Source organism: Drosophila nasuta, chromosome 3 (assembly GCF_023558535.2).
Source record: "Drosophila nasuta strain 15112-1781.00 chromosome 3, ASM2355853v1, whole genome shotgun sequence".
Lineage (NCBI taxonomy): Eukaryota > Metazoa > Arthropoda > Insecta > Diptera > Drosophilidae > Drosophila > Drosophila nasuta.
The window spans coordinates 18381600-18395883 of NC_083457.1; the positions used below are offsets into that span (position 1 = coordinate 18381600).

Sequence of the window (14284 nt, forward strand, 5' to 3'; positions counted from 1 at the left end):
TCAGTTTGAAATACATATATTTTCGTCCATTTCATTTACGTTTCTTCTTCACCATTTCCATGCCAAATGCTGTTGGCCCTCTGGCTGTTCGATACAGATCCTTTTGCAGTGTGCGCTGTGAAGCCTGAAGCGTTGCGTTCGTTGCGGCTGGTTGCCAACAAGTTTGAGCATGAGTAAAAACCAGTTGGTTGGCGTACAGAGTTTCAGTTCACAGCGAACAATCGGCGCGAATGCAAGTCAGGTAAAAGCACAATTGAGAGGCGCTTGTGAGATTAGTAGGCAACAAACGGCGGGCGCGACAACAACCGGAAACGGAAGTAAACATTTTGAAGTGATATGTGGTGCGTTCGTGTTTGAGGCGCCATTTGCAATTAACTAGCAATGCGTTCATCATCTTAAAAATTGACAAGATACTCTAGAATTCACATCGGAAACGGAAGTTCAATGCCAAGAATCTAAGAAGCCACCAAAAACAAAAGGCACATCAAACAAAATCAACAAAACAACATTAAACGTTACAAATTTGTTATCTGCGCGCGCTGTTTGACATAAAATAGTTAAAGTGCATTTCCTAAATATACCGACTTTTTTGTGAGTTCCATTTGCATTGTATGTGTGTGATTCTGTCTGTCTGTGTGTCTTTGTGTCTGTGTGATTCTTTCAGTTACAATTGCTGTTACTCGCACACACTCTTCTCTCTAAATGTTTGTGTGTGTTGCGTCCTTAAGATGCAACAGTTTATTTTGATTTCGAATATGTGTTAGCCTCAATTTTTCAACATAAATTACAATTCTTTTCGTTCACATTTTTTAGAAAGTCGTAAAAGTGGCCAGTCAAAATTTATTTCCTTAAATGTGTGCCATTTAATGCGGGCGCCTTGAAGTCATTTAGTAATGATCAGAGCAACAAAAATATAGACGAGAAGAAAGTCAACTTGAAGCTTATTTTATAAAAAAAAGAGTTTTAATTGTATTTAACATTTATTTCGACATAAATTAATTGATTTGACGTAGCCTGTAATCGTTGTTAATATTTGATTGTGTGCTTGCCTTTCTAGAACTCCATTTGTTGCATTGGATCAACGATCACCATTGACGGTGGAGTCCTCCTGCCCCAAACGGTGAGTAAACAAACAAAATACCTAACAACAAAAAAAAAGAAAACCAAAATCGCTCACTCAATAAATTAGTTAGAAAAAGATTTCGTAATAAACGAATTTCGAGCACATAACCGATTGAAGAAAGACCTCAGTTTGCCCGATTCAGACAGAGAGTTGCATGCCACAGAGAAACAACCTCTTTCATTTTTTTCGTGTTTTTTTTTTTGCCCCATGTTGCCCATTGCTCTTATGTTGTTTCTGGTATTGGTGTTGGCTTGGGCCAAAAGCGCCTAAGGGTCAACTGATTTTCGTCTCTCCCACATCTGCCACATCTGTCACATGCACATGCCAAGTCCAAGTCCAAGTCGTAGTCCATGTTGGAGTCCGAAAATTGTGTGCCATAAACGCAGACTGTTTAAAATTTGATGCGCCTCAAGTGCTGCTGCTTCGGCCCAGCCCGCACCAAAGGAGAAATAAACAAAAGTACGAAGAACAAAACACACACAGAGAGAGGCGAGTGAGAGAACGAGAAAGAGAGAGAAGGAAGAAAAAATAAAAATTGTATCATGCCTCGAGCCTTTTTGGACAAACTTGGCCCGCAGCTGAGTTATGTGTGTTGTGTGTGTGTGTGTGCAATGGCAAAAGGAGGCGGCCAACTAAGTCGAGAGGGGTCCGCATTATTTTTGGTTTTTTTGTTCTACCTTTAAGGCTATAAAATACGTTGGCGAAGGCCAAAAAGGGGGAGGCGATTGACCGGTTGCTGTTCTTGTGACTGTGATTGTGGTTCTCCTCCTCTCTCTCTCTCTTTGCACTCTGTGGCGCTCTCTCAACTTAGCGATATCCAACGCCAAAATTGCCTGCAGGCCTAGAACCCACATACAGCGAAGCAACGCAGCTAACACACAGCTAACAACAATTACAACAAGAGCGAGCCACATTTGTTGTGCTCTTTCAACAAATCGACGAACATTTCAAAGTCATCGAGACCAACAAAGTTCAAAGCGTATTGTCGCTGGCCAAAACCCAAAATCGCATTCAAATAAGCCAAAACAAAAGCAGCCAGCCAGCCAGCAGACGCGATGGAGGCGTTTGTGGCGACCTTCAGCAGTCGCGACACAGCGATAACTGCTACCAACAGCTTTCCCACCCCCCCTTCATGCTCTTCCTGTCACTCTCCAGCCGTGCCTCTATCTGTGGCAAGCAACTGGTTTTACTCTGCGAAGGCGGAGTCGAACACAAAGTCAAAGTCGTTTGTTTTGCTTTTGCTTTGTTTGTTTGTGGCACAAACGCAACGTGTGGCTGCCACACGTGCTGCTTGCTGCCTGGTGATGTTGCCTGCCTCCTGTTAGCGCCTCTAATTTGTTTCCAATTGGCAATTTGTGCATTTAAAATACATTTGCATTTGGCAGTCGCAAGTGATTTCAATTACACTCCAATAGTCAAAGGCTTTTCTAGTCGCAGTCGAACGGAAAATGTGAATGGGATTGCGATTGCGATTGCGATTACAATTGCGAATGTGGCAGACTCTGAGTGTGCGAGGGAGTGAGTGAGAGTGGGAGGCAAAAGGCAAGGGCAAGTGCGTGTGCATTTGAGCACTTGCTGCTACAAACAAAAGCGCTTAACGCGCTGTGTGTTAATTAAGCCGCAATTCGGCATCATTACCAGCATCAACATTGGCAGCAATTGAAATTACGAAGGCGGCATGCAAAACCCTTTGATCGACTACAAGTTGCCACATTCGAGTTTACATCTTTTAAGCAAATTTGTATCTTATTTAATTTGTGTAGTGTTATTAAGAATATAAAATAGCTCGCAAAGAAGTAAAGTTAATTTTTTCTTCGTAAATTTTCATCTAACATTATTTTTATTATTAAAATATAATTCAAAATTCTGAGTGAAGTCAAAGAAATACATTTTGTGAATTTGTTCACAATATTTGTAATAAGTTGTTCATAGCATAGCGAATAAGCTCACATTTAGTCTGAGTAAATTTACGAAACGTTTTCCAATTTAATTATTATTTATGTTGATTCACACAAAATTATTTAAATGCATTGACATCATTCACAAGTTTAGTGGCATAATAATGTTTTCTTTTATTAATGCCTTCAGTTTTCAGAATTTTCTTGAGGCAATCATCACATAATTTATATTATCTAATAAATGAAAGGCTCTCTATTGAATTATATTTGTCAGCTGGCCATTATCATACTGTATTAGATATTTATTTATTACCAACTGATAACTATAATTCAAATTACTCAAAAACTTCTCGTTTTTCGGTTAATACAAATTATATGTTAAGTGCCTTAAGACACTCTTGGGTACAAAAGTGTTAAATAAACTCTTTATTTTTTAAACCAAAAAATAATTTTATTGCTGACAATATTTAAACATATTATAATAAATAGACATAAAATTAAATTTAAATTTATAAAAAACATTTATAAAAAAAAAATTGCATTAAAATTAAATGAAATGATGTTCAGCTTTATATAAAAAAAAATCATTTTCCAAAACTTTTCATCTAAATAAATGTATTTAGAAAGATTTCAGTTAGCTTTCAATATATTAAACAATAATGAAATAATCTAAAACGAAGCTAGAAAAGTTAAATCTAGTGTGCTCCACTGTGAAATTCTCGCTACGCATTTGTAGTAAAACCATATACTACAAATGTACCAAAAATATACCGAAAAAATAATAAAAGATTCTCAAAGCTATACGTGCTATATATGTTATAGATAATGTACAACAATTCAAATAAATACCATAGGGTACAAAATATACCAACTTGTCAGCCAAAGATACCCGATTGTTGTAGACTTTTTTAACAAACAAATTTCTTAAATAACTTCTATAATTTTTTCTGATCGCGACCAAATTTTAAGAAATCTTAAATACTGTAGTAATTATTATTTGAACAAACGAGGAAATTACGCTTGCTATTCGATTTTTGTCTATTTGCGATATTAAGAGTTGAGGTATAAAAACAAGATTTTACAATTAATGTAAACATTATTTGATCATTATGTGCTTGATTTTATTTTCAAATTTTGAAACTACATATAAAAATATTATATTTAGATTTATTCATTATTTATATATAAAAAATTATTTATAAAGTAGTAAGAAAGCACATCTGCTACCCATTTTCAGTAAAACCATAAAATTTACTTATTATCAATTAGATAGATTGTAAATAAAAGGAATAAAAAAAAGAATAAAAAAAATTCAGTAAAACCATATTTTACAAATATTGTAAAAATAGATCGCGTAAATACTAAAAGAAACCGAAAGATATATTTGGTATATCGATTACTTGCAAAAATGATAAACTTGTATGAATGATACTTATACAATGATTTTCCTTTCGTGGCAACCAAATTAACTTAAGAAAATTGATTGATAATTGTATAGAGTGATGAGAATTGAATCAAAATTAATAAATAATTGTATAGTATGATGCGAATGGATTTCACAGAAAATAAAAGTAAATAATTGATTTCATTCGAAGTGCACATACAATATACCTTTTGCATTCATTTCAATACAAGGTGCAAGCAAAGAGAGGCAGTGGCACTTGGTCTTGCTTTTGCTTTTACTGCGGCTGTTGCTGCCACAGCACCTGCACCTGCACCTGCAACTGCGCCTGCAATTGTTGCACTTGGCTGTCGAATCGCTTTGTGTTGCAAATGCTGTTCATTGTTGCACTGCTGTTCATGCTGTTATTGCAATATGCACACGCAAATTGCGCCAATTAGGAAATGTGTATTGGCAGCCAGTTTGCCAGTTGCAGGAAGTGCGTTGCAAGTAGTTTTTGCCACTTGAATGACTGCACATGCAACGAACAGCCAATTGCAACTGCAATTATTATGTGCACTTGGACTCTTTGATTGATCCATTGAACCGAAAAAGGAGACTCATCCCGAACTTTGCTCTATTATTGAATTGAGTTTAAGCAGATAATTGTTGGATGCATGCGAAATACATGACGTATGCGCAATTTTTGGGATGTGCAGCTCAGCTTGACTTGCAATTCAATTTTTGAGGATTTAGCAATAAAAACATTTGGCTGAAAGATATACACTCTATATAAGTGTGTGTATGTGTGTGTGTGTGTGTGTGTGTAATGTTTACTCTGCAACGTAGCAGTCAGCCTAAGGAATTCAGTTATCCAGCAAAATGAGTGCTTCACTCGTACCTAGAACAACTCACTACAAACATACACATATATAACATACGTATGTATATATATTCGTATTCCATCTTGCAGAGCCATTCATGCTATCCAGCTTTTGGCATATGCAGCGCAATCGTCGTTTTTATTTAATATTTTCTAATAAATTTTTCAAAGTTTATTTTTGAAAGCCTTGCAGCGTTTTAATATCTGCTACACTCGACTCGACTCGACTCCAACTCAACTTTTGCCACACACACACTCTCACACATGTGTGTGTTTGTGCATACATATACATATACATACACATATATAGCGCATATATTTGTACAATTTGGCACACACACACACACACATACACACTCTGCAACTTTTGCTAGCCAATTTTCATAGGACTTGCGACTGATTTCCCATATGCGCCGGCGACTCCTTGCAACAGTTGCGCCGCTGCTGACGTCGCTGCCAACGTTCAGTTTTTCGTGGCCTTTTGTAACTTTGCTGCTGGCTAACAAGAAGAAGATGAAGAAGAAGGAGCAGCAACAGCAACAGCGGCAACAAAAGTTTTCTCATGTGTGCGTCCTGCTGCCTGTTGCCTGTTTTGCCACATGCTGTGCGCCTATGCTGCGTCCAAAAAAGTCGTAAAAAAACAACACACACACATACACACAACTTTTTCATTTGCCTGCTCATCAGCGTTTTGATTTTGGCCGCCATCTCCAGTTGCGCTCGAGTTGCGGAGTTTGCGGAGTCGCCGCCACCCGTTGAACTGTTTGTGGCCACTCCCTGAGTTTGCCAGTTCGCTGCTTCCACTCGTCACTTGAGGCATTGGATTCTTCTTAAAGTGTCCCGCGGCCATTTGCGTGATTTGTGTGAGTGTGTGGTGTATGCGAGAGTGGGTGTATGTCTGTGTGTATGTGTGTGTGTTTGCAGTGAAGCATATACGAGTACTTTTTGTTTGTCTTGCCAACATACACAAACCTGGCAACCCTGGCGCAACTCAGTTGGGACAGCCCTTGACTGCCTTTCCTCTTCTCCTCTTCTCCCCTTCTCACCTTCCTTCCTCATCCCCCTTACGTTTTTTTGTAGCTCTGTCAAAAGTCACTTTAAATGCCACTTGGCTAATTGAAGCACATTGCAACCAGTTGCAATGCGATAAATTTGCCATAAGTCGCAGTCACAACTTGGCGGCAAGTTACTCCTCCTCCTCCTTCTGCTCTTCCTCCTCCCTCTCTTCCTCTTATCTGCCTCCTTTCATAAGCTCATATGCGAACTAAAGAGCGCGACGCTGCAGCCGCCAGAATTGTAGAGAGAGGCGAAATGAAGCCAACGCTGAGCGGCCGGCGGCATTTTAAAATTGAGATAAGGTTTTGCCTCGAAAAACTTTCGTTTCTGGCTATGGAGTTTGGCTTAGGATATGCAAGGAGTTTTTTTTTTCGAAGGGGAGTGGAGAGGAAGGAGGTTTGATTTCTTCTTCTGCTGCTGCTGCTGCTGTTTTTTTGTGTTCATCTCTCTGTGTCTGTTTTATGCGTTGTTTTATGTTGCCTCGGGGAGCCGCAACTTAGGTATGATATCTTTAAATGCACACATACACAGAGAAGAGATACACACACATGTGTGTGCATGTATAAATAGTATGTAAGCCAAAACGGACACCCAACTTACCTCGCACCAAAACTCAAACTTTTCTTCCACATTTCGAGCAAGTGTGTGTGTGTGTGTGTTTTGTTTTGGGGCAATACTCTCCGACCAGAAAGCAGAGACCAGCACCAGCTTCAGAGAAACTGAAGCTATAGCCAGGCTGTAGCCAGAGTCGAGAGTCGGTCGCCGTGTTTGGAGTCGCCTTGTGTCGTGGTTACTGCCAATGCTTCATGCTCTTTTGTTGTTGTTGTTGTTGCTGTTGCCTTCAGCGCTTCAAGGATAAATGAATGAGGAGGCACACACATACACACATAGAGACAGACAGTCAGATATACACACGCTTTCTCTCTCTTTCGGTCTTATGCAGCAGGTGCCCTAGGAACAGAACAATCCCCAACCCCATAAACTCAGACCTTCGCCCAATCTCTGAAGCACCTTTGCCAGCACATGATTCTCTCTCTAGAGCTGCTGCTTGGCTCTGGCTTGGCTTGGCTTGGCTTGACGTGGTTTCGGTTTGGTTTGGCTTGGTTTTGGTTTCGTTTCGTATCCATCCATGATTTCCGCACTAATTCCAAACGATCGCCGCTGGCTAAGTCGAGCGTTTTGCCCTTTTTCGCCGAATTCGCAGAGGGAGTGAGAAGGGGGGGGAAGGATTTTGTACTGTAGCTGTAGCTGGAGCAGCTCTCAGGACACACTGTCTGGCTGGCCTTTGTGTGCGGAAGGTTGCCTAGCCGCAGGACATTTTGTAGGGGTTACATAGTCAGCGTCAACGTCAACGTCGACGACGTCGTCGTCGTCGTCAACCTCCGCCTCTGCCTTCTTGCTGAGGTGTGTATCACTAACTGTGTGTTGATCTATGAGTATATGAGTGTATGCGTGTGTGTGTGTGTGCACTTTAGCTCATTTCTTGGCTTTTGTTATCGCTTTTGTGTGGGTTTGTTGGGTTCATGCGGGGTGCGATGTGTGTTGCAAGGACTCTCTGGCTGCTGCGGCGGCTGTGTCGCATTGAGATTGAGCTCGACTCGACTGGAAATCCTTACCCGAAACCCAATCTCAATCCCTTCGCCTGCTTCTCCAGCTGCTGCTGCTGCTGCACTTGCCAGCGGCTACTCTTGTCTGTGCTATGGACTCAGCAAAATTATGTGACCTCGAGGCACTGCAGCAACAGCAACAACAGGCGCAATAGCAACAGCAAGAGCAGCAGCTGCAACTCTCGATAGTTTTGTCCAAAATCTGTGAGCAATACCAACTAATAAGCTGTCTTTTTGTCTATCTCACAACTGTCTCTCTCGTTCTGACATGTGTAAAATGCTGGGCAAATTGAAACTCAATAATGAACGGAGAATGGCCAAGCAATGTGCAATACAGTCAATGCAGCCAAAGTGGGAGAAGTCGAGTTAATGGCAATGCCATTAAAAGGCAAACCAAAGATGTCAGTCACCGAAGACTCAACTGGCATTCGAGGAGGAGAGCAGAGACGTAGGCGTATTATGGTAGCCACAACAACAATAAAACTGCCGCCCACTCGAATTGCAAATGCAGCATGCAACCAGGTTGGAGTCCGAGACCGAGTCCGAGACCGAGTCTGAGGTTCAGGCTCAGCTCTGACAGCAACAACAGCAACAACAACAACAGCAACAGCAGCAGCATTGGCAACGGCAACTCTTCAAAATTTCATGCTAAACTGAAGTGTAACCAAAGGCGTTGCAACTCTCCCCCTCTCTGTCACTCTCTCTCTCTCACTCTCTCTCTCGCTGGCTGGCTCTGTCTTTGATTCGCTGGCTCGCTCAGTGCATAGAAAAGATAACGCCTGTGGTGCTATTGGACTAGAATAGGTTGCAAAACTGCAGTGTGTGCTTGTACTTATATACAATACCGTTAGCACTGTTCCCCACTTTGTCTACATATATGTATAGATGTCTCTCTCTCACTCGCTCTCTCTCTCTCTCTGTGGCTGTTGCACCTGTGCACCTAGCTAGTAGCTGCAACACAGCCTCCAACCTGCTTGCTTGCAAGCTGCCTCAAGTGGACCGCAAAGCAATTGAAATTGAATTGTTTTGTGGCACAGACCTCGAGCTCTTCTTCACATATGCGCTTGTAGTTGTTGTTGCAGTTGTTGTTGCTTCTGCATTTAAGCCATATTCATTGGCCATGTTTTATTGAGCGCATTGCTTACGCTTTTATAATTGTCGTAAATTAATAAAAAGAAAAAAAAAACGTCGCAGCTGTAAACACAACAGCAATAATTACACACACACTCACACAGAAACACACACATACATATATAAGATATACCCACTCACACACACACTCACGCTTATTGCCCCGCAGTCATTTTCTTTAGCAATTCTTTTTTTAACCCTATTTTGCCAAACGTATTTAGTCTCTCGTCTCTTTGGCATTTTTTCGTCTCGTGCATAAAAACAGTGAAGCATACGTGAATGTGAATGTGAATGTGTGAATACACTCGCATGTGAATACGAATACGAATATACGTATACGACTGCGAATGCTCATGTAGTTAAAGTTAATCAAATCGTAATTACCAGAGCCATATGGCCCAAGGGCTTAAAACATTTTAAAAAGTAAACTTGTTTAGCAAACATGCAGTCAGTACAACGGGCAGAGGAAGGAGAAGGGGAAGGGGGAGGGAAGCTGGGGAGGGGGGAGACAACTGCATGCATCAACTGGCAAGCAGCCAGCTGCCAATTGCTCTGTGGCCTAATGCGCATAAAAAAAAACAACAAAAACAAAGCTAGAATGCGAAATAAAATATCAACAACATTTTTGTCAAGGGCAACAGGGAGACAGAGGAAAGACAAGGGGAGGGGGACAAAGGAGACCCCCCCCCCATTAGGTTGATGATTGAGTTTTATTAATTTGTTGTCCATGACGACAGCTAATGATACTGAGATATGATGATGATGCGAAGCAAATGAAAGATGACGACGATGATGCCACAATCAAGTCAAATTTCGCATTGGCCGCTTACGTTGCGTATACGTCATGCTGGACAAGGGCTTGACATATCATAATTAGCGTGCGTGATGCTTGCTGCGTTGCTGCCTGGCTCTGTGTGTGTGTGTGTGTGTGTTTGCTGCTTTGCTCTGTTGCACGTCGCTGCGTCGCAGTTTGTTGCCATAACGATGCTCAAATCAACGTGATTTTCGTGTGAAAATCGAGGCGCATGCCCAGCGGTCAATTTGTCGGTCGACAGCGAGTTGTCGAGTGGAGGAGGAGGCAACGAGGAGAGGGGCAACAGTTGAGCACCCCCGCACCGTGACCGTCACCGTTTGCCGTCACCATTGCCTGTCTGTTGCATGCTGCATGCTGCATGCTGCATGCTGCATGGGTTTTGGCGATTTTGTCTTGTCGTGGCAGCAAACTTCCGCTTCAGGCGCTCTTTCAATGTGTGTGTACGTGTGTGTGTGTGTGTGCAGTTGGGGTCGCCACATAAGTGAGTTAAACGCAATGAAAAACCAAATATTCCCACACAATCATATGAAATACTTTAGCGTTATACTATACAAAACTCTTAACTACGAAATGCGAGGCAAATGCCCCTCAGCGTTCTTTCGGCATTTGCTTTGTCACGTTTGCTGCTCTCCACCTATTTCCCCTCCTCCCTACCCGACTGACTTCATGTAATGGAGCTGTAGTCAATTTGAGCTCTGGTCAAATTGGTTCTCATGCAAGCAAAGCAACTTACATAACGCTGCGGCATTAGCTCATCAACTTGTCAGACAAACGACGCGCTCGCATTCCACTAATTTCTATCTCTTGCTTTTTGTTTTTAGGAAAAAATGCGATATGGATCGAGAGCGCGAAAGAGATGCAAAGGGCCTGGAACCGCGCGATTTATCCTCCACAGGGCGCATTTATGCTCGCAGCGATATTAAAATCAGGTACGCTCAATTCGAATGCAACTTTTTCTGTTTAGCCTACATATTCTTCTATCGTTTTTTTTTATTCAAAACTCTTAGCGCTTCGCCCACCGTTTCACCAACGATCTCAAACTCCTCATCGCCCACACCGACACCGCCCGCCAGCTCCTCAGTGACGCCGCTGGGTCTGCCCGGAGCGGCGGCAGCTGCAGCCGTTGCCGCCGCAGCAGCGGCCGCTGCAGGCGCCGGACCTGGAGGCGCCTCGGCCGGAGCCAGTTCCTATTTGCACAACCACAAGCCCATCTCGGGCATTCCCTGTGTGGCGGCCGCATCGCGGTATACGGCGCCGGTTCACATCGATGTGGGCGGGACGATTTATACGAGCTCGCTGGAGACGCTCACCAAATATCCCGAATCGAAGTTGGCGAAACTGTTCAATGGCCAGATACCGATTGTGCTCGATTCGCTGAAGCAGCATTATTTCATCGATCGCGATGGTGGCATGTTTCGTCACATCCTCAACTTTATGAGAAACTCAAGACTATTGATTGCCGATGATTTTCCCGACCTGGAGCTTCTGCTCGAGGAGGCGCGCTACTACGAAGTGGAGCGTAAGTTCAGTTTATCCCCCCTTCCCCACTTTTCCCCCCCCAATCAAATGCAAGCTAACCTGTTGCTAATTTTGCGAATTGTCTCTGTCTCTGTCTATGTCTGTGTCTGTGTTTCGCCCCATGGCAGCAATGATTAAACAGCTGGAGAGTATGCGCAAGGAGCGTGTACGCAATGGTAACTATTTGGTGGCGCCACCCACACCGCCAGCACGCCACATTAAGACCAGCCCAAGGACGAGCGGTGCGCCAGAGTGCAATTATGAGGTGGTCGCCCTCCACATCTCACCGGATCTGGGCGAGCGCATAATGCTATCGGCCGAACGGGCGCTCCTCGACGAGCTCTTCCCGGAGGCGAATCAGGCCACACAGTCGAGTCGCAGCGGCGTCTCATGGAATCAGGGTGACTGGCGCCAAATCATACGCTTCCCACTCAACGGCTATTGCAAACTGAATTCGGTTCAGGTGCTCACGCGTCTCTTGAACGCCGGCTTCACCATCGAGGCCAGCACTGGCGGCGGCGTTGAGGGCCAACAGTTCTCCGAGTATTTGCTCGTCCGTCGCGTTCCAATGTGATAGGCTCGTCCAGCTACAGTTTCAGATACAAGTTTAGTAGGTAGAGGTACAGATACAGATACAGATACTGATACAGATACAGATACAGGTACAGGTCAATGTCGTCATCGTCATCGTTGTCGTCGATTGTGGCAAGGGCGCTGTGTAATCGTAATCTATGTGCGAGTTGCGCACTAATTGCTGCCCTGGGGGCACGTTTTCTGGGTTTGCATGGGTTCACATTTTTGGGGGCGTGGCATTCAAAGCTCTTGTGTTGCGGTGTGTTTGGGTTGTGACATCAATTGGGGGATTTTATGTTTTGTTTTTTTGCGAATTTCTAAATCCAAAATGTTATTTAATATTTATATCAATTAGGTTTTGCTAACAAGTCACCAACACACACACACACACACAACTATTCTATTCTTTAGTATTTTTAGAATAAGCCACGACACTCGACTGTTGACAGCTGATAGCCCCCAGCACTGATTTGTTTTATGGCCTAAGTTCGTGTGTAGTTCGAGTACGAATAGTTTGTGTAGTTTCTTCGTTGCGTTTAAGTCAATTTGTTTAGTTAAGTGCTTTCCAAAAAAACTATTTCGGTTATTTAATTGCATACAACTCTCTAGCCAGACAGACAGTTTAGCGCAATTGTCTTAAAGCATAACTTATAAAATACGTACGTATAATATGTAGCTATCACAACAACAACAACAAAACAAAACAACGCGAAAATCAAAAATCGAATATAACTATGATAATTAAACTCACACCACAATAGTTTTGTAGTACCATAAATTGATGTAATTGAACTTTTATGAATGTAAACTATGAATTAACTTTTCAACATACACACATATACATACTACGTATAAATACATACCGACAAGCTCTACAAATAGCATATCCACAAATATGTGCAAAGTATAAATACTCAACCGTAAATATAAAAATACAAATTAAATAAATCAAAAACAAAACAAGCGAATTAAATTCAAAACAAAACACACAGTTTGCGCCCAATTTTAGCAAAATCCATTAAATTGTCTAATTGCGTATTTCAAAATAAAAAAAAAAATTTTTAAACAAATAGAACTGCTGTACTTTATTTCTTGTACAGTCGTGTAATTTTAAATTGTACTTCAGCGCCATCTAGTGTACAGTTGCTAGATACATGTTTGCCTGCAGTTGCTTAAATTTACTGCAGATGGCGATGTCTTCTTTCAGACTATAATTTTATGTAGCATACTTTTGTGCTGACTTTGGTTTGGAAGTCTTCAGGGGACAAGGCAACTTGGATCGAACGGATTGATGCGTGGTTTCTCTCTTATGCTTGTTGCAGTGCATACGCAGTTGCCCAAGACTAGGTAATTAGATATCATTTTCTTGGACTCAAAAGCAGGAGATATTACTACTCTTTGTTCAGTTCCGTAAGCAGGTGAAGGAAAAAGCTATTTATATACTGCTTGTGTCTAATTTATTTTCGCCTAGTACGTGAAGTACACACCAACCGACTCCATGTCATAAGTACATTTCCATGTAAAGTAGATGTAATCAGCAAGTCGATAGACTCTATCTACTTTAAAATTAATCAGTTGGTTTTGCTAATGTGACAATTTGGGATTCCCATTTTCCTTATTTCCGCATACAGAGACATACTCCTTAGACAAAAACTTTAGTGCAACAATCGTGTTGGTTTTCATACAAATGTTATTAGGACCTATTTGTAATAACCCACCACCCTCTAATAGAGATTTCACTGACAATAAATATCATTGATAATATTCATTTACAAAGATTTTTCTAAACATCCGAACATAATTTATCAGAAGTAAGTATTCCTAAAACAATAATAAAACACAAATATGTTATTTAAAAATCGTTTTATTTACTCGTATATGCATATCTTTGCGTAGGTACACGTAATCTAATTGAAATTAAATTAAATAAAATTAAAATATATTTATGTAAAATTGTATATGCAAGCTACGGTATTTGCACGGGGCAAATAAGAAATAATCATAAAGATTAGTCATTACATGTATACAGTATATAAGTATTACAATCGTACGTGTTTTGTATAGAATATAGTAAGTATTATTTACACATATCTTTGATCAATATATATTAGACTAAGTCTTAAAGTTAAGTTTCAGTTTCAACCTTAATGTGCCAACAATTATTCGAAATCTTTAGGAGAATTGCATAAACCATGCATGGCACGCTCGGGATTAATTGTTTTAATTCATTCTTGTTTAACTTGTTCTATCGAATGGATTTTGAAATTGCATTATAGATCTGTGGCAATCGATCAGAATTT

At 41.3% G+C, this 14284-nt stretch overlaps 1 protein-coding gene across 2 annotated transcripts; it reads left to right on the forward strand.

Annotated features, from left to right (window-relative positions):
• Nucleotides 1-206: 206 nt before the first annotated feature.
• On the forward strand, nucleotides 207-12558 carry LOC132792735 (BTB/POZ domain-containing protein Tiwaz). 2 transcript variants are annotated; one of them, XM_060802190.1, is made up of 5 exons: nucleotides 207-241; nucleotides 1058-1120; nucleotides 10715-10822; nucleotides 10901-11412; nucleotides 11540-12558. In XM_060802190.1, exons 1-5 carry the CDS (start codon nucleotides 231-233, stop codon nucleotides 11983-11985), a joined length of 1140 nt encoding a protein of 379 aa, XP_060658173.1. In that variant the 5' UTR covers nucleotides 207-230; the 3' UTR covers nucleotides 11986-12558. The 2 variants fall into 2 exon arrangements, with proteins under 2 accessions (XP_060658173.1, XP_060658174.1); XM_060802191.1 differs by lacking the exon at nucleotides 207-241 and adding an exon at nucleotides 259-591.
• Nucleotides 12559-14284: the final 1726 nt, after the last annotated feature.